The 23,268-nt window shown below is 46.6% G+C and overlaps 2 protein-coding genes across 9 annotated transcripts; one reads left to right on the forward strand and one right to left on the reverse strand.

Annotated features, from left to right (window-relative positions):
* Positions 1 to 542: 542 nt before the first annotated feature.
* stat1a (signal transducer and activator of transcription 1a) lies at positions 543 to 11,377 on the forward strand. Of its 6 annotated transcripts, none has more exons than XM_068309264.1 (25): positions 543 to 561; positions 1,969 to 2,096; positions 2,263 to 2,407; positions 2,484 to 2,579; positions 2,661 to 2,747; positions 2,835 to 2,913; positions 3,007 to 3,098; positions 3,190 to 3,341; positions 3,453 to 3,611; positions 3,718 to 3,810; positions 3,947 to 4,006; positions 4,089 to 4,109; positions 4,204 to 4,294; positions 4,474 to 4,515; positions 4,634 to 4,723; positions 4,794 to 4,892; positions 4,982 to 5,117; positions 5,203 to 5,258; positions 5,327 to 5,418; positions 5,492 to 5,631; positions 10,347 to 10,535; positions 10,631 to 10,706; positions 10,785 to 10,881; positions 10,980 to 11,021; positions 11,238 to 11,375. In XM_068309264.1, exons 2-25 carry the CDS (start codon positions 1,969 to 1,971, stop codon positions 11,265 to 11,267), a joined length of 2,292 nt encoding a protein of 763 aa, XP_068165365.1. In that variant the 5' UTR covers positions 543 to 561; the 3' UTR covers positions 11,268 to 11,375. The 6 variants fall into 6 exon arrangements, 4 of the variants coding, with proteins under 4 accessions (XP_068165365.1, XP_068165363.1, XP_068165366.1 ...); XM_068309262.1 differs by lacking the exon at positions 543 to 561 and adding an exon at positions 1,240 to 1,315; XM_068309263.1 differs by lacking the exon at positions 543 to 561 and adding an exon at positions 1,248 to 1,315 and having other exon boundaries at positions 1,966 to 2,096.
* A 2,973-nt stretch (positions 11,378 to 14,350) lies between these two features.
* Positions 14,351 to 22,647, reverse strand: LOC137591340 (glutaminase kidney isoform, mitochondrial-like). Of its 3 annotated transcripts, XM_068309268.1 has the most exons (18): positions 22,292 to 22,647; positions 19,257 to 19,353; positions 18,887 to 19,005; positions 17,817 to 17,946; positions 17,653 to 17,732; positions 17,386 to 17,549; positions 17,145 to 17,203; positions 16,486 to 16,518; positions 16,317 to 16,375; positions 16,148 to 16,214; positions 16,005 to 16,055; positions 15,707 to 15,883; positions 15,489 to 15,620; positions 15,318 to 15,410; positions 14,968 to 15,029; positions 14,787 to 14,863; positions 14,633 to 14,696; positions 14,351 to 14,500 (listed from the first exon to the last, which is right to left on the reverse strand). In XM_068309268.1, the coding sequence occupies exons 1-18, from the start codon at positions 22,537 to 22,539 to the stop codon at positions 14,353 to 14,355; spliced, it is 1,860 nt and encodes a 619-aa protein (XP_068165369.1). In that variant the 5' UTR covers positions 22,540 to 22,647; the 3' UTR covers positions 14,351 to 14,352. The 3 variants fall into 3 exon arrangements, with proteins under 3 accessions (XP_068165369.1, XP_068165368.1, XP_068165367.1); XM_068309267.1 differs by having other exon boundaries at positions 15,318 to 15,620; positions 19,257 to 19,347; XM_068309266.1 differs by having other exon boundaries at positions 15,318 to 15,620.
* Between the last annotated feature and the right edge of the window lie 621 nt (positions 22,648 to 23,268).

Genomic DNA, 23,268 nt, shown 5'->3' on the forward strand with positions numbered 1-23,268 from the left:
GTCTCTACTTACGAAATTTTCTACTTACGAATTTCTCAGCAGGAAAATATTACCTCTAGTTACAAAAGAAATTTCGACTTAGGAAAGGTAAAAATAAAATATGTGCTGATACTCGCAGCTCCCACAGGTTCCTGAACGCAACATTTTCATAGCTGCTCTGCCATTGGCTATTACCTAGTATGTTCCTGGCATCCCATTGGCTAAGAGGGACCTCTGTGTGGAGATAGATGGGTGTTTTTGCAGGGTCCTCGTCACTCGGCTCTCGACCTGTGAGGTGTTCTGATAGTTTAACGAGAGATAAAAGGATGCAAAGCAAGATACAAAGCAAGAGATAATAGAAAAGCATGAAAAAGGGATGCGTTTGGTTGATCTCGCCAAAGAATATGGCCGTAATGCTTCTAAAATCGCCACGTTATTAAAACAAAAGGAAGTTTAAGGAGTTTAAGGCATCACGTCGATAGTTCAAAAGGAGGACTGGAATTCACTCTGTTGTTCGGCATGGTGAGACAGGAGCGCATGGACCAAAGAGGGCAAGAATCAATGAGGACTGCCGGTTAAAAGGTAAATGACCATCATTTTTATTCTTTGTTTTTTACGTTGCACAACTCTCATTTATTGTGTAATAATCTAATTGTAACGTGTATTTTGCATGGAAAACGCGACTCTACTTACGATATTTTCTACTGACGCAATTTCTTCTTGAACCAATTAATTTCGTAAGTAGAGGTACCACTGTACATTGTACAGTAGACATAAGTCTACTGTTATGTATGAATTCATTAAATTATTATTATTTTCATAGTCATATAATTTGTAACCAAAATCAATCTTATTTTAAAGAAAATTACGTGAACAAAAACGAACTGTCATGAATTACGTTTTAGTCTGGGTCTCTTTCTGTTTCTCTGAAAACACGTGGTTACTGCACGCTCTTCTGTTTGTTGGCTTCCCCCCTTAATCCTCTGCACTGTTATGATGTTCATAATTTTAAAAAAAAAATCACACAGTTTATCGTCTTTAATTCCTGTAAAATAACAAATAGGGAATGTACTTATGATTTTGTGTCCAAAATAAAAGGAATCTACAGTAAAAAACACATATGTAAACTCGTTATTACGGAGGGTGAGCTTGCTTAATGAAGGAACAGCTACTTTTTGCTATTGTGATTGGTTGTCTCGTCATAAAGGGCGGGCCATGTTGCTTGTATTTGAAGTTGATTGGATGAATCTATTTCCGCATAACTACAAGCGGAACCGACTGACCAGCTTCAGAACTGTATTTTGGTCCGGAAAGTCACGTAAATTTTATATCTAAGGTAAGTTGGGCTCTTACTCAGCGAAAAAAATAAAGTTGATTTTTTTTGTTTGCCAGACTCGCCTACAAACCTCATCAGGTGAAATTGGCTTTGCTAGTTGACGAAAGAAAAAAATAAAATTAGGTAAACAAAAATGAAAATAGAATTCGATATACTGTATTCGTTCTATTGAGCAGCAGTTTTCTTAGGCTGTATTTAACCTCGGATTGATTGACTGCTTTATTCGGCCCGTCTCTAGTATTCAGTGTGACCGGCTGACAGGCTCCAGGTGGACTGGTTCTGTTTTCTCCGTTACACCATGTTTCAGGTCTGGGGCTAACGAACCGGTGCAAAAGCAGCATTTATGATAAGAGTGTCAACTGATTATGTCTGACGGTGTTTTTAGGTGTTACTGAATAAATCCTGGTTGATTAAATGACATTTCATGATGTAATTCGTTTTATTCAGTAACTGGGAAACTGAACTAGTTTCTACAAACTAATGCTTAGTTTAAATGTAATGCAGCCGATTTGTACTCGCCTCTTAAGTTAGATGTGGAATTGTATATTGTGAAAACGTTTTAGTATCTATAGAGGAACTCTTATTCACATTCGGTTTAGAATGAAACTGTTTAATCCCTGGAGCGTCATGAAGTTCTCGTTGTTCACCAGCAGATGGCGCAGTGGTGCCAACTTCAGCTGCTGGACGCCAAGTACCTGGAGCAGGTGGACCAGCTGTACGATGACTCCTTCCCCATGGACATCCGCCAGTACCTTAGCAGGTGGATCGAGAGCATTGACTGGTGGGAGGCCGACTGTCTTTTATATTTATTTACAAAATTTTAAAAACAACTTTTCCCTTGCTGTTGTTAAATTGTGATAATAATTGCAATAGTAATATGTGATAAAATACCTGATGTTACTTTTGGGAGGTCTTGTTTGGATAGTGCTTTTTCTCCCCCTTCTCAGGGACACGGTTGCGATGCAGGACTCTTTGGCTACGGTCCGGTTCCACGAACTCCTGGCTCAGCTGGACGACCAGCACAGCCGCTTCGCCTTGGAGAACAACTTCCTTCTGCAGCATAACATCCGCAAGATCAAAAGGAACCTCCAGGTTGGATGCAGAGTTTTTATTCGTTGAGTATTAATTGTGAAGAAAAACTCGAAATATAGTGGAGTTGTCTCTGCAGGATCGGTTTCAAGAAGATCCAGTTCACATGGCCATGATCATCTCCAGGAACCTGAAGGAGGAGCTGAAGATCTTGGATCTTGCAAAGAGTACTGAAGTAAAACCTGCCGCTGGATGTTGTTCCTGAACGTTTGTGTGTTTGTGTTGCTTCGTCTTAATCTGTTGTGTTTGTCTGCAGCCAGAGGGGGAGGGGGCTATGTCGGCTATGGTGGTGGAGAAACAGAAGCTGGACAACAAAGTGAAGGAGATGAAAGACAAAGCTCAGGCGAGACGGGGTGTAGATCTTTATATTCAGTTTGTTGTCTGACGTCATGCTGCTAAAATGACATCATCGTCAAATGGTCTTCATCAGGTGGTGGATCAGAATATTAAGAACCTGGAAGATCTGCAGGATGAGTACAACTTCAACATCAACTCTCTAAAGAACAGAGGTGAGATGACTGTTGTTTCCTGAAATACTGAATGCCAGACTGTTTTATAAAGATCAGGTTGAACTGGTTTGAGGTTTGTTGTTGTCCTTGTAGAGAATGAATTCAACGGTATGACACCGAAGGAGCTGGAGAAAGAGAAGATGGTCATTATGAGAATGTGCTTGGAACTGAAAACCAAACGTCAGGTGAGCAAACTCACCTGGAAGGTTTGGGAAATGAGTAATTTGATTATTCCAAATGAAAGAAGCTAAATTTGTTCTGTGTGGTTCCGTTCAGGATGTGGTGCTGCAGCTGACGGACCTCCTGAACGTGGCTCAGGCGTTGCTATCGGACCTGATCTCCGAGGAGCTTCCCGAGTGGAAGCAGCGGCAGCAGATCGCCTGCATCGGCGGACCCCCCAACGCCTGTGTAGACCAACTGCAGAACTGGTGAGATCTCCTCCCTCCCAGTTACAGCCAAAAACCCCCCAAAAACCACCACTTCTTCCTCCTCAACTCTCCTTTTTTTGTTTTCCTCATCCCCGCCTTCTCTTCCTCCAGGTTCACAGCCATGGCGGAGAGTCTCCAGCAGGTCCGTCAGCACCTGAAGAAGCTGCAGGAGTTGGAGCAACAGTTCACTTACGACAGCGACCCCATCACTCAGAAGAAGGTTCACCTGGAGGCCCGAGCTTTGGAGCTTCTGAAGAACCTCCTCTCCAGGTGAGGATCCTCTCACACGAGGGTTTTCGATAGCCTTACATTGGATTATCAGGATTAACTGGGGGATCTTAATCAATAAATGGGTAACAGGCTGTTGTGTGTTCAGTTCCCTGGTTGTAGAGAGGCAGCCCTGTATGCCCACCCACCCACAGAGACCTCTGGTGCTGAAAACCGGCGTCCAGTTCACTGTGAAGCTCCGGTAAAACACAACAAACTCATGTCAAAATATCTGAACGGCCATTTTTCAAAAACGCGAGCAGAAATCATGAAAATGACTCGGAAGAAGAAAACGAGGCTCTGAAGATTTGGACCAACACTTTTTGTTTTCTCCTCAGGTTCCTGGTCAAACTGCTGGAGTTTAACTACCAGCTCAAAGTTAAGGCTGTGTTTGATAAGTAAGCATTAACCAGGTGATCATCTGGTAATCCTGTGTGAACACGTCACTAATGAACATCTTCTCTTTCTGCTTGTCCTCAGAGACGTCGCCGACAAGAAAGGGTGAGTCTCACTCACCGTTTTGTGGCCTCCAAACACGCGTCAGGTCGCTGGCGTGGCTATGGTTCCTCTCACGGAGGTCCTTTCTTGTATTCAGGTTTCGGAAGTTCAACATTTTGGGAACCAACAGCAAAGTGATGAACATGGAGGAGTCGAACGGCAGCCTGGCAGCAGAGTTCAGACATTTGGTGAGATGAGGTCCAGTTCCAGCAAGTTAGAAGAAATGTTAAAGCTTTTCCTGCAGGAGATGATGTAAATTATTTAGCGGTTAATATAATTAGACTGTAGAATTCCAGAACCCTGATTGTTTTTGGTTCTGTTGGTTCAAATTCAAACTTCAGTATGAAACTTTAACTTTTCTACGCAGCAACTGAAAGAGCAGAAAGTTGCCGGCAACCGAACGAACGAGGTAAGAAAATGAAGTATGATGTCCAAACCGGTGTGAAAGGAATTCCTCTGGATGAGATTGGAGTGTTTTTTCTGACTTGAACAAGCTGTCTGAGTTTTTTTGAACGTCCGTCCTTCAGGGTCCGCTGATCGTCACCGAGGAGCTTCATTCCCTGAGCTTTGAGTCTGAGCTGCATCTCAACCAATCAGGACTCAGCATCAAACTTGAGGTGAGAGCAGGAAGGGTTTCACTGTTGTTGTTGTCGTTGAACAGTTGCTGACCTGTTGCGGTCGTTGCAGGCCATCTCTCTGCCTGTCGTCGTCATCTCCAACGTCTGTCAGCTCCCCAGCGGCTGGGCCTCCATCCTCTGGTACAACATGCTGACCACTGAGCCCAAAGTGAGCGCCTTTCGCCACGGGAATGACTGATGATCCGCAGGGTTTCCATGAACACCAGCATACTGATCTTTCCCCCTCCTCATCCTCAGAATCTGAAGTTCTTCCCGAACCCACCTCTGGCCAAGTGGTCTCAGCTGTCGGAGGTCCTCAGCTGGCAGTTCTCCTCCGTCACCAAGCGAGGCCTGAATCACGAGCAGCTCAACATGCTGGCTGACAAACTGCTGGGTAGGACGTGGGGCACGACTCCCCAACAGCCAGTGATTCGCACCAGACACCCAGCTGGGATTAAAACTTGGATGTTTCTCTGCAGGAGTCAAAGCCCAAAGGAACCCAGAGGGACAGATCCCCTGGACCAAGTTCTGCAAGGTGAGAACACTCCAGAGATATCAGACGTACTTTCCTCCCAGGGGACTTATTTTTTACGTTCGCTTCAGAGTGCCAATGAGAAAGCCTTTCCCTTCTGGTTGTGGATCGAGGGGATCCTGGACGTGATCAAACGATACCTCTCCTCCCTGTGGAACGACGGGTGAGACGTTGTGTTTGTCTCAGTGTGACTTGAGCGCTGGCAGAGTGAATGAGTGACCGTTTCCTTTGTTCAGGTGCATCATGGGCTTCATCAGTAAAGAGAGGGAGAAGGCTCTGCTGATGGACAAGTGTCCCGGGACATTCCTGCTCAGGTTCAGTGAGAGCAGCAGAGAGGGAGCCATCACCTTCACCTGGATCGAACACGACGTCCACGGTGAGCAATGACGATGCTGTCCAGTTAGAATCGACCAGCTGTTGCAGGACTGAGATGGAGTTAGACGGATCACGGTCAAATGAGAAGTACAGTATTTTCCGCACTATAAGGCGCACTGGACTATAAGGCGCACCCTCAATAATTTGTTTGTTTTATAACTTACTTCATATATAAGGCGCACCGGATTATAAGGCGCACACAATAAAAAATAAATACAATTTATTTGATAAACTGCAGCGGCTGTAGTTGCGCAATCCGTCCACTAGATAGAGCCGCGATGCTCAGGCAGTCATGATTGCATTCATGACTTCATGACTACCTTTGAATGGCCCCCATTATGTCAATAAGCCATTCTGAGCCTCATCAAGAGAAACCTGATCACTTGATCACTTTGCCATCTTAGAAAGAAGTCAACACGCATGTTAAAAAACCTGACATTAAAAACTGGTTAAATTCATCATGAGTGCAGTCAGGGCGAACAGAGCGGATTATTTCCTGATCTGAATTTCGCAGCAGATATTTAAGCTCTGACGTTCGTCTTCGTTTCTTAATTAAATATTGTTTCGATCGATCGGTAGTCCAGTCGGAGGTGAGGTGCAGCTATTTGCTGCTGTGTGTCCTAAACAATTTTTTAACTAGTTTTTAATGTCAGGCTGATAATTTACTGGCAAATATGACGCTGTTATAGTGCGCCTTACAGTGCAGAAAATACGGTAAACGCAGCTTCAGCCTTTTTTAAATCAAAAAGTTTTTTTTTCATATGCCAGTAAAGCAAAAATGAACCAGTGTTATTACTTAGGTAATTATCTTTATTATCATCATACGACGGTACAACAGGATTATAAGGTTAGATGGAGAGTTGGTCCTGAACCGCTGCACCCTGCAAGCTTCAACCAACTAATCCATGACGGCATTTTATCCTCAAATCTACAACCTGAAAATAATCTATTGTCTTTAAAGTATAAAAAATGACATCAAATTCTCATGTTTGCTCAGAAATTTTTGAGTGTAGTGGACACTACTACACTACACTACTGGGAGAGCTGTCTCACAACAGACAGGCACAAGGAAGGTGTGACGTCACGGGGTAAAGGGTGTGATAGGGGAAGCGGCCCACATAACACCTGACGCCGGGGCGGTTCCGCCCTCAACACGTGCAGTTCCGCCTCGGCGGATCACGTGCTTTGGGGAAGCGCACAGGAAACAGAGCGGTTGCGGGCAGCGCACTGTCATACAGCGGGTTCGGTACGGAGGCCAGGCGGATCTGCAAAGCGAATGCTGTGCGAATCTGCCCGTCTCAGTCATTTCAGGGACGCGCACAGAAGCCGGGCCGGTTGCGTGCAGCGTAACCGGGAAGTTGCCGTTGCGTGCAGTGTTGTGGTTTATACACAAGGTGGAGCACTACTGACTTCCTCCATTGAAGAACACAGGTAATTTAGGGAAGGTGCCGGTGATGAGCAGCAGGTATGCGTGAAAGTTATCCCACATAGCACCCGACGCTGGGGCAGATCCGCCCTTAACACGGGCAGTTCCGCCTCGGCGTCTCGGCCGCTTCGGGGAAGCGCACAGGAAACAGCCCGGTTGCGGGCAGTGCACCGTCATACAGCGGGTTCGGTACGGATGCCAGGCGGATCCGCAGAGCGGATTCCCCTACCAAGATAGCACCTGACCTGATGACGATGAGCTGATCCACGATGAGCTCCAACACACCTGATCCTCATTCAAACGATCAGGTGTGTTGGAGCAACGAGACGTCTATCCGGGGGGCTGACCCCTTGTGACGAAAACCGGCTATTTTCTGACGTACAACGGCTCCACGTCGAAGAGGCGTTTATGCTTGACAGTTATAAAGTTGAAAAAGTTATTATTCATTCATTCACGTTCCTCGCCCAAGACGCCGCCGACGCCAGTTCTGTGTTGGACCGGGACATGCAGGGGTTCCGTGATTGGTCAATACATTACGAGCCTGGATGACCGCATGACGTATGCACCTTTCCCCGCCCACAGACGCCGGATGAGGACGATGCTGAACAAGGTCAATTCTGTAAGTAGACGACACTCAAATATATCTAATATGTACTTTCGTCTTACTGGCAAAATTATATTCATCATAGATGTTAACGTATGTGACGCTCTTATTTTAGTACTTCCTGTTGTGAGCGGAAGTAGTTCTGTTGTATGGGTATGTAAATGTGATGGGCTTGACAGGTCTAGTGCGGCATGATTACTGTGCGAGTGTTCAGGTGACATAGCAGGTGCATGTCCAATAAAGAAAACAGATATATACTCCGCTCCGCTTTTTATTCCTCCTGCGCAAGTCGGATATTGTAACTTTAGATAAAGGCCAGTTGTTCTGTTGTTTCTGAAATGTTCAATTACGGCATGTTAGGCTTTCTAACGGTACAGAGTTTGCATCAACATTAGCTTAAGAGATTCTCAAACTTCATAAGGTAACTAGCTAAAGTTCACTTTAAAATTTTGGACGATGTTTTTATGTCTGGGAGGTGGGGAGAACTGAACATTAGCTACATGCTTTTCTCGGTGAGTTGAATTCAGTCCTGAAGGACCACATGTGAATAAATTCTCTCTGACAATCCTTGGGCGTCCCCCCCTGCATATGGTCCCGAAGCGGGAAGGGGGTTGGCATCCCTGCGGGGATTTCCGGCGCCTCAATAATGCCACCACCCTGGAAAGGTACCCCATCCCGCACATCCAGGATTTCTCTGTGCACCTGGCAGGTGCAGTAATCTTTTCGAAGGTGGATTTGGTGCGGGGTTACTATCAGGTGCCAGTCCATCCGCAAGACATTCCTAAGACTGCTGTCATCACTATGTTCGGATTATTCAAGTTTTTGCGGATGCCCTTCGGCCTTAAAGGGACAGCGCAGACTTTTCAAAGTATGATGGACTCAGTCCTGCAAGACATGCCCTTTATTTTTGTTACCTGGATGACATCCTGGTGGCCAGTGCTTCTGTAGACGAGCACCTGTCACATCTTCGTTTGCTGTTTGCTCAGCTAAGTGAGCGTGGACTGATCACGAACTGGCCAAGTGCCAATTTGGCCTGACTGCTATTGACTTCCTGGGACACCGTGTCTCGCCCCTGGGGGCCGTCCCCCTGCCTGCCAAGGTTGAGGCCGTCTCTGCCTTTCCTCAGCCCCAGACTGTTAGGGCCCTGCAGGAGTTCCTCGGCATGGTGAACTTTTATAACCGGTTCATTCCCAGGGCAGCTCACCTCATGCGCCCGCTGTACGAGGTGCTGAAGGGTCAAAAGGCCAAGCGCATGTGTGGACTGGTCGCCAGAGAGGGTGCAGGCTTTTGAGAGCGCCAAGGCTGCACTCGCCAATGCCGCCCTGCTGGCACACCCATCAGCTGCTGCTCCTGTGGCCCTGACAACAGATGCCTCAGATTCGGTAGAGGCAGTCTGCGATCAGTGGCGGTACAGTGCGTTTGACAGGAAGCTGCTGGCTCTTTTCCTGGCTACACTTCACTTCAGGTTCCTGCTAGAGGGCCGCGAGTTCACCGCCTTTGTGGACAATAAGCCTCTCACTTTTGCCATGGCCAAGACTACTGAGCCGTGGTCTGCGAGGCAGCAGCGCCACCTCTCTGCCATTTCGGAATTTACAACTGACATTCGCCATGTGGCAGGGAAGGATAACCTGGTTGCTGACTGCCTCTCCAGGGCACAGATCACCTTTGTGCATTTGGGGGTGGGCTACTCTGCCATGGCCGCTGACCAGCTCACAGACGGGGAGATCCAGGCGTTCCGGTCGGCCGTGACTGGGCTGCGCCTGGAGGATGCGGCTTTTCAGGGCTGTGGGGCCATGCTTCTCTGTGACGTTTCCCCAGGGCAGCCCCGCCCCTTGGTCCCCTCCAGTTGACGTGGACCCACCAGGTCCATGTCATCGTGGACCTGGTGGGTCACACTCACATACGCCAACTGGATCGATCGTCTGCCATGGGTCTTGCATTCCGCTCCAAAAGAGGACTTGCAGTCTTCATTGGCAGAGCTCGTCTACGGCCAGCCACTGATGGTCCCCGGGGAGTTCCTGCCAGAGGCTTCGGCCCCCGGGCCAGCAGTGGTTCCCCGGCCCGTGCCCCCTAATGTTGACCGTGTTTGTGTCCCTGTGCCTGGTCACCACTGTCTACCCAGGTCGTACATCCCGAAGGACCTTCTCTCTGCGGCTCAGCCTCTGCGGCTCAGCCCCCGCGCCGCGGCCGGACGCTCCTTGCTTCATCAGCTCCACGTAAAACTTCTGCTCTTGTTTCAGATCGTGCCTCCAAGCCTGCCCACCAGCCAGAGGAGCTACCCCCGACCCCTGCACAGCCCCTGCCCGCTGTTAGGCGTAGCCGTTGGGGCCGGATTATCAGGCTGCCCGTGCCAGGCTGAGACTTTTTCAGTGGTTGGCCTGTTCTGGGTGTTCAGAGGGGGGGGGCTGTGTAGTGGACACTTGGGAGAGCTGTCTCACACCACACAGGCACAAGGAAGGTGTGATGTCACGGGGTTTAAGGGTGTGATAGAGGAAGCGGGTATTTAAAGGGACTGTATTGGTTGTTGTGGCTCGCTTGTTAATAAAGACACTGAACTCACCCGTACCCTTGCCTCGTTCCTTCGAACCTCCACATGAGCATGATTTGATTTTGGGAGCAGCCAGAAGGGGCTGTCTTACGACCTGTAACATGTTCATGTCTTCCTTGTCCGTCCTCATGAATGCAGACAAGCCGGTCTTCCACTCCGTGGAGCCTTACACCAAGAAGGAGCTGTCGGCCGTCACGCTGCCCGACATCATCCGCACCTACAAAGTGATGGCTGCCGAAAACATCCCAGAAAACCCGCTCCGCTTCCTCTACCCCAACATCCCAAAAGACAAGGCTTTCGGGAAATACTACGCCAAACCCACAGAGAGTGAGTCAAGCTGCTGCGGCTCCGCCGACACCATCAGTGGCTCATCGCTGATTCAGTCTGACCTCTAAAACGTTTGTCTGCTGCACGACTTTCAGCTGCAGAGCCGATGGACGTGGAGAACCAAAGGACGACGGGCTACATGAAGACTGAGCTCATCTCCGTGTCTGAAGTGTAAGCATCACCAGCAGCGAGCGTTCGTTAGTGTTACTGTCAGGAACTGACTCTCCATGTGGATGTCCCCCGCTGCAGACACCCGTCCAGGATGCACGACAACATGCTGCCCATGTCTCCTGACGACTACAGAGCGCTGGAGCAGTACGTCAGCTCCAGAGACATCGCCGCTGTGGTGAGCATCACTGTGTCCATGAGGTTACAGACGGCGGCTACAGGTTGCTAGAACCTGCTGTAACGTCTTCTCCGTTTCTCTTCCTGCTCTGCTGTCAGACCGGCAATCTGATTTGTGGACTTGAGGATCTTGATGTACAGGTAGATGTCGTTACCTGTTAACACTGATTCAGCGCTGCTTCGCTCTGATCACTATCTGTCCATTATTGACATCATTAATTTTAGATATCTTTTTCTCTAACATCTAATGCGCTGCAAGGAGCCTGTTTTATTGCATGTTCTAGCACCACTGCAGCTCCATCTACAGCTCCCAGCATGAGCTGCTGTAACTCTACTGTCTTCTTCTGCTTTTCCCAGATGGGATCAGAATTTGAAGCTCAAAACTGAGGAGTCCCACGACTTCATCCACATCATCATCATCATGTTCATTCCAGAGCCTGTACGTCTTTTGAGCAGTGGTTGTTAACCTTGTTGGAGGTACCGAACCTTACCAGTTTCACATGTGCACTCACCGAACCCTTCTTTAGTAAAAAAAATTTTATTCAAATTTAAGACATAAGTACAGTATTTTCTGCACTATAAGGCGCACTGGATTATAAGGCGCACCTTCAACGAATGGCCTATTTTTAAAAAGTTTTTTCATACATAAAGCGCACTGGATTATAAAACGCATCTGAGAACTCATCTTAAATGAATGGTCTGTTTTAAATCTTTTTTCATTTATAAGGCACATTGGATTATAAATAAGGCACATTGGATTATAAGAAATTAAGAAAATTAAAGGCTTTTAGGTGCGGAAAATACTGTATATGTTTTACTGGTGTATTTAATGAATTGTATATTAATGTCACCTATTTCAAAGAACAAAACCAAGATAGTGCATGAACTCACATGAAATGACCTACCTGCAAATCAGTGTGACTTCTGCTGTTGCTGGCAAGAGCTACTTTTATGTCATTTTCACAGCAAAGTCTGTTTCTGTTGTTTTTCATGCAGTTTAAGGAAGTGTTTCTTTATTTTTGCCAGTGCGAGACTAGAGTTGTCAACTTGACATTGCAAATTTTGCAGAACGCTGACTCCCATCACGTTCTGTTATACAGTACATGTAAATTCACGTTGCACATATTCGTCCGACCACTTCCTTTTTTTGCTCGACATAGTTACTATGAATTAAAATATTAAGAAAGCAATCAGATGACGTCCCATCACGACAGGTGTAAATCAACTACTGGGTGCGCAAAATCCCATGTAGCACAGGTAGGCTAATCGATGTAGCGTGATCACCTGCAGCCTCATTTTGACTCATCGTGTCAGACACGATGTTTTGTCTTGACCTCCGTCTCCGCCGAACCCCAGAGACCGACTCACCGAACCCCAGTTAAGAACCACTGCTTTCGAGGCTGTGAGTCCTTTCTTCTCCTTGTTTGGTGGTTCTGAGTGTGGCATCAGTGCTACCATGTTCTGATGAACAGACTGTCTCTTCACTAATGGGAGAATAGAGTCTTTTAAAGGCAGGGACCTTCAGCAGGAATCATTATTAAATAAAATGCACTTCCTTCATTCTCATTTACATTTCTAAAATGTCATATCTATATACTAACCTGTGAAACATCCAGAAATCTGTGTCTGATTTTCATTTCGAGTTTTCTGAATTTACATTAATATACTGATTAAACTGCAACTGGTTTCGTGTGTTTTTTTATCTCTTGATTAGTTTTTATTTAGTTGATTCTTCTGTAGTTGTGTTTACTCACTTCAACTATAACGATAAGGGAACTACAGACCCTCTTTAATCAAAAAGATAAATGAATGAGATAGAGTATTTTTGGAATAATGTAGGTTTTAGAAATGTCATCAAAGTTAACCAGAAAGAAGTGTCTGTAATAAATCCATGCAATCGATGGCTGCTGCGTTCGTACCGCCACCTCGTGGACAAAGAGAGGAACTGCAGGTCCGTCGGTGTGAGGTTCTATGAAGTCCTGTGGACTCGGGTCTGGTACGGTTCAGGAGACGGGGCAATTCTGCAAAAGGGCCACACGTTTTACTGTTTAAATTTACTTTATAGCTGTATTGAACTATTTTTTGTAGGATTCTCACCTTTTGGATTGAAACAATTCAACAAACCATCCTTGATCTACGTTTTTGGCACTCTTGATTCAAATTAAATCCTAGAATAAAACAGACAATACATATTGACTGATAACTTTTATTCAGTGTCTTCATCTGTGAATAAATACCCCCCCCCCCCCCCCCAAGTGACCAGAGTTGGAGCAGCATATAGACGAAATTGGATGACACCGAACACGTTACATTCAGAGATCAAATCCACAATAGAGGAAGAGGAGCTTCAGGTCAGGGTGGCTAGATCTAAAGGACAGGCTGACATTTGAGTGCTGGTTACTTCAAACAGTTCCTTTAGATCTACGTTTGTGCTTGTCGTTAATGTGACTTTTAAATAATTCAGACTGAATAAAGCCATCCCATCCTGAGGAATGACGTGTGGCTGGCTGGCTGGCTCAGTAACAACATACAAACACACAAAACCCCTGCATGGCTTTCATCTGAAGAACAATCCTCCTGTGGTATAAAGCTGTTTTTACTTATTTAGAGTTTCACAGAGGTGAAACTGCATTTTTTGTAAAAATCATCTCTGTTAACGTGAGGCTTTTTATTTCAGCACGAAAAACTTAATTTTCACAACAACCAAAAAAGATAAAAACTTTTACCAGCTGGTTTGATTCCAGCACTAAAACACAATTCAGACCTTTTTTACAGCAGTGAGAAGACTACAAGTCCCAGTGTGCATCGCTCCAGAAACAGCCAATCCGAGTCTCACATTCTGACGCTTTGAAAACTCTGTAGTGTAAGGTTTCATAAATACATAAATAGCAGAGCTCAAACAAACAGCTTGAGATAAAAATAAAGACATCAAAATAAAAGTCAATGTTTAACTTTCAAAGCTGATCGTTTAACAGCTTTAATGTGCTTAAAATGGAAAAATCGGCAAATCCCTCGATATTAAAGCTCCGTGAACGACTATTACACACCTGTTCGTATTTACAGTTCAGTAGGAACACACACACACACACCAAACATCAATGTACACTGTAGATAAATTAACACACACATACAAACTCAGCAGTGAGTTAGGGGACGATACATTCCACCTGTTGTGATGATGACCTGAGGAAGGTTTTAACACCTTCCTGTTTCCAGCTTTTCAGAATAAAGTAAATAATGAAGCAGCCAGAGCTGAATTCACCCAGATGGCTGCTTTCATCAACAAAGCTTAAAACCGACTTCAGACACAGAAGAAATAAAAACAAGTCCATCACCTTCATCATCACCATCATCATCATTAGCAACACCTAAAACAGTCACGAGGAAAACAAGGAGCTTTTGTTGTGGAAGGGTGCCTGCTGTTAATCCTGATCTACTGAGCAGTTCCTGGTCCGGCGTCTGACCGAACGGGTCACAGCATGCCGTCCAGGTTCTTCTCTGCGCTCTGCTTGTCGGGGGCGGGGGCTTGGGGGCTGTACTGGGTGTGGTAATCGCGGAGGATGGTCACCACGTCGTGATGGCCGAAGTGGACTGCTTCATCCATCGGCGTGTTTCCCCACCTGCAGCAGGGGGACACGGTAAGAGGTGAGGGTCAGCCGCCTTTGGTGCAGAACAGACTGGACACTGGTTCTGATCACATGACCATTAGTTTATGGATTCCTGCTGTCAGGTTCCTGGTGGCGCCGTCTCACCTGTCTCTGGGGATCGGGTTGACTTTACAGGCCTCCAGCAGGAAGCGAACCACCTCGGAGTGTCCTGAAAAACACACACACACACACACAAGTGAGCCACACACACTCCAGTCAGAATGACTCGTCGACACCTTCATCTCTTCAGAGGTTCTACCTTCAGCTGCCGCCACGTGAAGAGCCGTCCTGGAGTCGTAGTCTCTCTGCTCCATGTCCATGGAGGACAACGCAAACCTGGTGAGGAAGCCAGAACCACCAACTTTAGTCCAATGAACCACACAGGAACCAGGACCGGAATGTCACTGGTTTCAGGTGAGACCAGTTGGGCGCTGCTTTACCTCCTCAGAGCTGACACGTCTCCAGTGTAAGCAGCAAAGAGCAGGTTGATCACAGACTTCACCTGGAAAACAACAACATTCCCACCAAGCCCAGGAGAAGAAGCTGGAATTACAAAAACCCTTTCTCCTGAACATTTAAACAAAGCTGGTGATAATATTTCCCCCCACCAGATGGCGCTCTGCATTACACACAGAAAGGAAGTGATGCAGACGTCTAAAAATAACCTCCTATCTAATCAGACTAAAAATAAACCTCAGAGGGAACATGGGACGATCAAGACGACACTCATGTTTGAAGCTCCTCAGCTGGAGGAAGAGGACGAAGACAGACGAAGGTCGCTGGGACTCACCCTCTGATCTCCCCCCTCCCTGCGAGGATCCAGTTTCTTGGCAAAGTGTCTCAGGTTGTCGTAGTTGTGGAAGTTGCAGAGCGAGACCAGGTCCTGGAAGCAGATAGGATTCAGGCGAGTACTTTTACTCTGATTACTTAAGTGATGCTCATCCTGTGGATTCAGGCTTACCGTGCAGAACTGGATGCCTCTGACGCTGTTGCCCAGTTTGTCCAGGGGAGGAGACCAGCACATGATGCCCATCACGTTCGGAACGACCAGCAGGATCCCACCGGCGACGCCCGATTTGGCCGGCAGCCCGACCTAGAAGATGGAGGACGGACGGCGTGAGAACATGAGAATGTTTTCAGCTCGGGGGCAGCGGAGTGATGCTCGACGGAGACACTGACATGAAAGGCGAACTGTCCAGAGAAGTCGTACATGCCGCACGAGTGCATCAGGCTCAGAGTGTTCCGCACCGCCTCGGGGCTCAGCACGCGCTCGCCTGTGATGGGACAAAAGCCGCCATTGGCCAGAGTCGCCGCCATGACGCTGGCGCTCTCACAGGTCACCTCAATGGAACATAACTGACAGGAAAGAAAAGATTTTATCAAGAACAACAAGATGTTTCACTGCGTCCGACAGGAAACAGAAAAAAAACTGGATCAAAAGACGATTTGACAACAACATTCGGTTTGTAGCGTTTACCTGGAAGTAGAAGTCCAGGATGGAGGTCATGTCTGTTCCCTCTGGAAAACACTGGAGGAGCAGAAATATGTTTACTGGTGACTGAAGAGGACTCCCTTTCATCACATCAAACACGCACAAACAGACACTGAACGTCATCCGACCTTCTTCTCCTTCAGATAATATCCGATGGCGAAGTTCCTGTCTCCAGACTCCCGCTCCGACTGGAACCTGGAACCAGGACATGAAAACAAACAAACTATTGATGTTTCTTTTTGTGTGTGTGTGTGTGTGTGTGTGTGTGCGTGTGTGTGTGCATGCTGCTGCACTCACGTAGCGTTGCTGAAACCCACGTACTCGTTTCCTGCCAACTTGTTCATGAAGTTCATGACCTTGAAAAATAATATATCCAGAACCCGATCAGAATGCCAGCAAAACACACACACACACACACATACTCACACACACACACACACACACACACACACACACCGATACTCACATAATCAAACTTCTCAGCGTTACTTGCTCCTTGCTGAAACACAAAAAGAACAATTATGGTATCAGCTTGTCTACAGATGTGTTTGTGATTATACACCCTGATCAGGGAGTGGATTCACACTGAGCTTCATCATCATCATCACACGTTTTAAAAGAGAAGGTGATGCTCTAGCAGCTTCCTCAGGTCCGTTTGACTTCACAGAGAATCAAACACAAACTCTCTGGAGCGAAGATCAATGCTCACGATTGATTGACCTCCAGGAACCAGCTCACGTCACACAGGAAGGACGGACAGAAACATTCAACAAACATTTCCTGCCATCATTTCCTCTCTCAGGTAAACCTGAAGCATCCCGATGACCTCTGGGATTAATGTGATCATCCCATCTCTGGGAAGCCGTCATCATCCTCCCTCCAGGAAGGAGGCGTCGCCATTGGTCAGTTTAAATCAGAGCAGGAAGTGTGGCGAAACATTCAGGTGACAGGACAGCTGGGAGTGTGTGTGTGTGTGATGCTTTCAACTAAATCCCCTCTCACTGTGATTATCTACAACATTAATCTCCCTGTATGCATAATCTGACAGGAAGTCCTCCACATTAACTGTTCATGACTTTCAGGTTGATGAAAATAAAAGACATTTAAAGACAAACTGAATCCGACCTTTATGAGGGAGGTGCAGACGATGGCGCCGGCATTCACCATGGGGTTGTGAGGTTTATCTGCAGGGGAGAAAATAAACACCTCGATTCTCTTTTGTTTCACTTTCTAAGGCAGGAGCAGCAATAAAACTAAAATAATGAGCCAAATTATTTCTATAACGGAGAGCAGGTGTCCAATCAGAAACAAGCTTCTGTCACAGAAGCTGTGATGTCACGCTGGCTGAGTGATGACGTGACCTCACCGTCCTCGTTCAGGAAGAGCTTGTTGAAGCGCAGGCCGCTGGGCTCCTTGCCGATGAAGCGGTGCACGTACTCGGTGCCGTGGTCGTGAACGGCGATGGCGTATTTCAGCGGCTTCACGCACGACTGCAGGCAGAATGGAACCTTGGTGTCGCCGACGGTGTGTCTGCGGAGGTCCGTGTGACATCATCAGAAACTGACGCTGACCCACACATGGTGTGGATCACATCCAGTGATGGTAAAGGATCAAATAAACGCTCTGGTGCTACCTCTGTCCGTCCACGGTGCACAGGGCGACGGCCCACAGGTCTGGGCTGAAGCGGGCCAGCTGGGGGATGTAGTCGGCCACCTGCAACACCACACACACACACACACACACATTAGTGTGTTCTGCTGCGGGGTATTTGCTGGCATGTTTGGCGGTCTCACTCGCCTGCCCTCCAGACATGTTCCTGGCGTTGTCGAACAGATCGTCGATGTGAGCGCAGAACGACTGGAAGTCTGGGATGACAAACTTCTTCCTGAAGGCCTGCGTGAGCAGGACGATGTTGCTCTGGACACACCTGAGACAGGACACGAGACGTTTGAACAGGTGTGAAAAGGTGTGAGACACACGACGTCATGTTTCTACCTCAAGGTTTTTTTTTTCACATCCCTGTTCCAGTGGGAACAACAGAGACCACAGACAGTGACCCGTGTCATGTGATCAGGCGGTGAAGTGGAAGCTGTGTGTCCGGCAGCAGAGAGATTTATGGCTCAGCTAGCAGCCTGCATCAGAACCGGTCTAATCCCTGCTGCGTAGCATCCCTGCACAGGAACAACACGCAGCCACCGGCTGCTCTCGTGTCCCTCAGCTCTAAATATAAGCCTGGGAGTGGAGTGATGGATTCCAGCCAGGAGGGCGGCGGCGCTGAGGCTACGCCTCCCGGTAGGATGTCATATGTACTGGCTCACTATGGTGCTGCTTTGCAAGCTGTCACCCAATTCTGTCTAAGCATGGTTCTCTCTGGGGGGGGGGGGGTGAAACAGCAGCAGCGCTACGGCTCTGATGGAGGGGGCGTGCGTGAGTGGGTGTCTGTCATTTTATTCCACACATTCCTTCCCAGATGTGCTTTCACAGGAGACAGACGGTCGAAAAGGAATCTTTGGTGACTACAGATATGTCAATATTAATTATTAATTTGGATCAATATTCCTTTATTTGATGGCCTGATGCTGTTTATTATGGGATACCTTATTAAAGATAAGCTGAATTATTTGAGCTTTTCTCCACTCATCAATAAGAAGCCGATGACATCAGAGCAGTGATGAATAATTAAGGGCGTGTCGTGACCTTTTCTAGCTGCAGGAGGAGCAGAGGACTCCGACAGCATCAATAATTCCTTTGCTCGCGTGATTGATAATGATGGTGGAGCAGCAGATATATTATTTATAGAGACCCCCGGCTTCCACTTCTTTAATACATCAAGCATTTTAGGTGAAAATGAAAAAACAAAAGCCTACTTTTTGAAGAGGTGTCGATCCAGTGCACCGTCAGAGGTCGTCTTCAAGGTCACCTTCAGCATCTCCATGCACTCCTTCAGCCGGGGGTCTCCGGTACGAAGCCCTGTGGCTTTAAGGGCCTGTGGAGAGTGGTGGGAGGGGGGGACAACATGATTAAGACAGCCTGACAACAAATCAATGCAGTAACGAGACGCGACCTGAGCCTCCTGAGGAGCGAGCTCCTCATAATTCACGGCACACACTCCACAAACCGGTAGTCTGCTTCCTATAAATCTAACCGCCCATTGTAGGCTTTTAAAATCTTGCAGAAACTACTTTGGTCTGACGTCAAACGTGACTCCACTGATATGTTTCCTACTAAAACACTCACTGTGGTGAATTTGTGAGCGGGGATCTTCTCCTGGCCTTCTGCGATTGTGTAGAACAGCAGGTCCTCCAGGCTGGGCAGGATGCCGGCCTTCCTTCTCCTGCAGGAGAGCAGAAGATAAACACACGGAAAACCGTGAGACAGATGCTCCGCAGGGGGGGTCAATGTGGAGGAAACATGGAGGGGAAACTGCAGCAGAGGAGGGGGGGAAAGCTTTGGACGAGCTGTGAGTAATAATATAATACTGCAATGGAGAACAGGGCCTTCCTTTGACCCAGAGATTGATAAACTGCTTACAGGATGATGGTGAACTGGCATGTATAATTTAAAGGTACGAATATCTAATCAAAACCTTTGGATCCATAAAACAACTGAGATAAAATGTACACTAGCTAATTATGCATTGATTCCACCAAGAACAGCTGGACATGTGTGACCATTCGCCGAAGAGGTCACTGTGTCTGCTGGAGGGAGGGCGCGCATTTAAACTCTGGGACAGAATTTCTTTTTTTCACTTTCGATGACATTGTCAGATTTTTCTCATTTTCACCACCCCCACCCAGTAAGACTGAAAACTGTCTGAACTGATGATGCTGGAACTTCACTGTCTGCTGGTGAGCTCTGACCTCATTAGCTGAACTGTGCTGGTGAAGAAGCATCAGAGTGTGTGTGTGTGTGTGTGTGTGTGTGTGTGTGTGTGTGTGTGTGTGTGTGTGTGTGTGTGTGTGTGTGTGTGTGTGTGTGTGTGTGTGTTGTGTGTGTGTGTGTGTGTGTGTAGGGAAGGAGGTGAGGAGGTGAGGAGGAGGGGAGGGGATTCAAGCGCAGCCGCCAGGAGGAAGTTAGTTCATTTGAGGGGAAAAGCGGTTACTGGCTTTCAGGAGAAAAACTTCTACTTCTACTGGAAAAAAACCCCCCAGCACAAATTAAATGAAAGTAGAGACATACTTACAATGCAAATCAAGCAGATCAACAACAGGACAGAGTGAGCAGAGGGATAAATACTGAATTAGTCACAGTGAAAAAGATTTACAGTTTTGCATGAACAATAGCATTGAACACACAGTAATACTACTGGGAGAAATGTGCAAGGCGGATCTGACGCTAAAGTTTTACTCATATTTTACCGACTCGCCCTCAAAACAAACAAACGGTGTTCAAACATCTGTCCTGAGACAGCGCCGAATCTAATTCACGAGTCCTGAGACGGGTTCCACACCACCGGGTTGGGGGTGGGGGTGAGGGGGGGCGCTAGAACATCTGGTTAGACAGTCATTAGCATCCCGTTTCCCTCTGGATGCTGGTAAAGCTTCACTAACTTCACATCAGCTGGTCTAAAATAATCTGTTTGAAAGGGTTGGAAGAAAAACGAGACTCTTATTGACGGGCAGAGGTATTGGTTCGACCCAGTCGATGGGGCTGGTTTCACAGCCTCACAGATGTCATGTTAACCTGGTGTGGAGGGGGGACGCACCAGACTTCGGGGCGTTCGAGGCGGCGCAGTGTAAATCAATCAGCGTTTAGCGGCTTGCCCGCTTCTGTAGGCCTGACGACGATCAGGCAGCACGCCAGCATCCAGGCTTTGGTGCAAAAGCCGAGGAAAAAGGGCGTGGGCGGGATAAGCTCCCTGCATTACAAACATTTTTAACCCCTTATTAAATGAAGCACAGCCTCAGGACCCCCCCTGAACAAAACTGGAGCCCAAGATGAATCATGGGACTTCAAGCATGAATATTTAACAGTTTATTTGTGTTTTAGTATCTTAGATTACTGTTATTTTGAATCTTATAGAAATGTTCCTGTTATCAACTTCCATGACATTCACAGGAAGGCAGTCGTGTGCCGACAGGAATCAACCTCCAGGATGAGCAGAGCGATCGCCTGAAAACGGCCGACCGGCCGGAGCAAATTGGCCGTGAATAGAAGCGAATCGGACAATCGTCCTAAAAGGGTTACCAGGCGTCTTGTTACCATGGAAACAGGCCATCTGGCAACTGGTGTCACAGCTCCTCCGATTTTTTTTGAATCGCCTTTTTCCATGCTTACTGTTTAACTTCTTCACGTCGACAACCAATAAATCACAAATAACAATTTCTCCAATGGTCAGTGACAACAATACTGCTAATAATATGCTAATTAAATAAAACCTTATGATTGTTAATTGTTCTTAGAGAGAGGACTCATGCTAACTAATTGGTTAACATTTGTTGACACTTAACCTTTACCCGCTGGAGTAACTAAACTGGAAATAATCACTGTTGATGTTGAACTGACCCGCTGGGGGTCACCTAAAGGTCATTAGTTCATTCATGATCAGTCCTGCTTATCTAACCAGTCATAAAAACAGACAGTAGTGGTGGTGATATCAGCGGATCAATGACTGTTAGCTCTTTATATCTATTATTTATTTTCTATAAATAGTAAATCGCCTAAATAATTATCAGTAGAAAAAATGTGTGTTTAAACGAAGCTCTGGTGATGATGGCTGACCTTCGTGCGACACATATTTTATTTATCGGGACGTGTCGTGGTAAATGGAAGCCGCTGTAAGGCTGGGGATGGACGCTGGAGCTTCGTCAAGATCCGCCTGCGCTCACGTCATTTACGTGCTTCCATTTTCGGACACATCATTTGTATCGCTAACTTCCCTTTAGCTCAATTAGCTTTGTGGCTAGCTCACCATTAAAATGAGCACAATCTAAGATAGCTAATTAACAGCTAGCATACGTGCTTTACGGTGTATGTCTGATGTCAATATACCAAAGGTCACTTTTAAATTAACATTGGTTTTACACGTAAACAATGCAAAAAACGATTTTTTTTTGGATGACAACACAATAATTCTTAGCTAACCTTTAATTCGGCATATTTTTTGGAACAATAATACAGATTATTACAATAAAAAAAGATGGGTTCAAAGCCTCACTACAGCCTGCAGTCATGGAGAACTACATCGCTAAACTGACATTTTTCCTATGGAGTTCTGCTACCGCGGAGCTAGCGGCAACATCTGCCCACCGAGCCCGGCTAACGTTACTCACTTCTCCGCCGAGTCTTTGCCGGCTTCATTTTGTCCGTCATCTTTGGAGCAGAAGTTTCTCCCGTTGTATTTTCTGAGGTGCGGCGGGAGTAGCCTCCCCCTTCCCGGGGACCTCCGGTCCAGATGGCCGGTGCTGAAGCAGGCGGAGGCGGCAGGTGCAGCGCGAACACCGACTCTACCTGTCCGCGGACACCTCAGCTGGGTTTGAAACAGCTCCCTGAGCGCCACCGTGGACCGGAACTGTAACATTTCAACCCGACGATCTGACTACCTTGACGGCGAAGCTGTAGCGATGTAGGGTAACGAGTAATTCCTGACGGATGTCGGCTTTCTCGGTCGAGTAACGGTTTTCCCGGTGACTCAACTACAGAGAAAAATTCTTAATTGGAGACAACCTAACAGCCGCAAGAGTTTCTGATTGGATTACAGTACTCATGTGCGACTATCTGATTGGTCAATCGGGCTGTCAATCTGCCTCGCCTTCTGTTTTGAGCCGTCGTGTTTAGTTGTTGATGCTATAATTCGCAATAGTATTTTCAGCAAATTACTGAATATTTTATGCAAATTAAAAATATTTTCTTACTTTTATTTCATTATTTCATTTTATTACAAATTAATAAATAATATTGTGTTGAAGTTCGTTGAAATTGTAAATATTGTAAAAGGAGATGCTTTTCAGCACAAACTAAGCATGCACGTATGCCAATAGACAGTAAAATGTAAATTTATTTAAATGTTTTTGGCCACATTTGTAGGATATAATGTAGAGGGCTTACACGTAAATTGTGTAAAACACAACAATGTGTAAAACACAAAAAACATAAGAAATGTGTTTTCATGATAGGACTGATAGGGAGGATTTCAGAGTACGTACTTATGAGGCCACTAAAGTGTTTTATTATTACTGGATTATTATTATTATTATTATTAGTAGTAGTAGTAGTAGGAGTAGTAGTAGTAGTAGTAGTAGTATTGTTG

The sequence above is a fragment of the Antennarius striatus genome, chromosome 24 (genome assembly GCF_040054535.1).
Source record: "Antennarius striatus isolate MH-2024 chromosome 24, ASM4005453v1, whole genome shotgun sequence".
Taxonomy (NCBI): domain Eukaryota; kingdom Metazoa; phylum Chordata; class Actinopteri; order Lophiiformes; family Antennariidae; genus Antennarius; species Antennarius striatus.

Excerpts from the sequence above, each read along its gene's own strand:
- stat1a (XM_068309264.1), top strand. The coding sequence starts at position 1,969 with ATGGCGCAGTGGTGCCAACTTCAGCTGCTGGACGCCAAGTACCTGGAG. Across the intron at positions 4,007-4,088 it reads GTTAAGGCTGTGTTTGATAA|AGACGTCGCCGACAAGAAAG; the intron begins GTAAGCATTAAC and ends GCTTGTCCTCAG. Across the intron at positions 4,516-4,633 it reads CCGGCAACCGAACGAACGAG|GGTCCGCTGATCGTCACCGA; the intron begins GTAAGAAAATGA and ends TCCGTCCTTCAG.
- LOC137591340 (XM_068309266.1), bottom strand. The coding sequence starts at position 22,539 with ATGTTACAGTTCCGGTCCACGGTGGCGCTCAGGGAGCTGTTTCAAACC. Across the intron at positions 16,215-16,316 it reads GTGGGTTTCAGCAACGCTAC|GTTCCAGTCGGAGCGGGAGT; the intron begins GTGAGTGCAGCA and ends TCCTGGTTCCAG. Across the intron at positions 15,030-15,317 it reads GGGAGGGGGGAGATCAGAGG|GTGAAGTCTGTGATCAACCT; the intron begins GTGAGTCCCAGC and ends GTTGTTTTCCAG.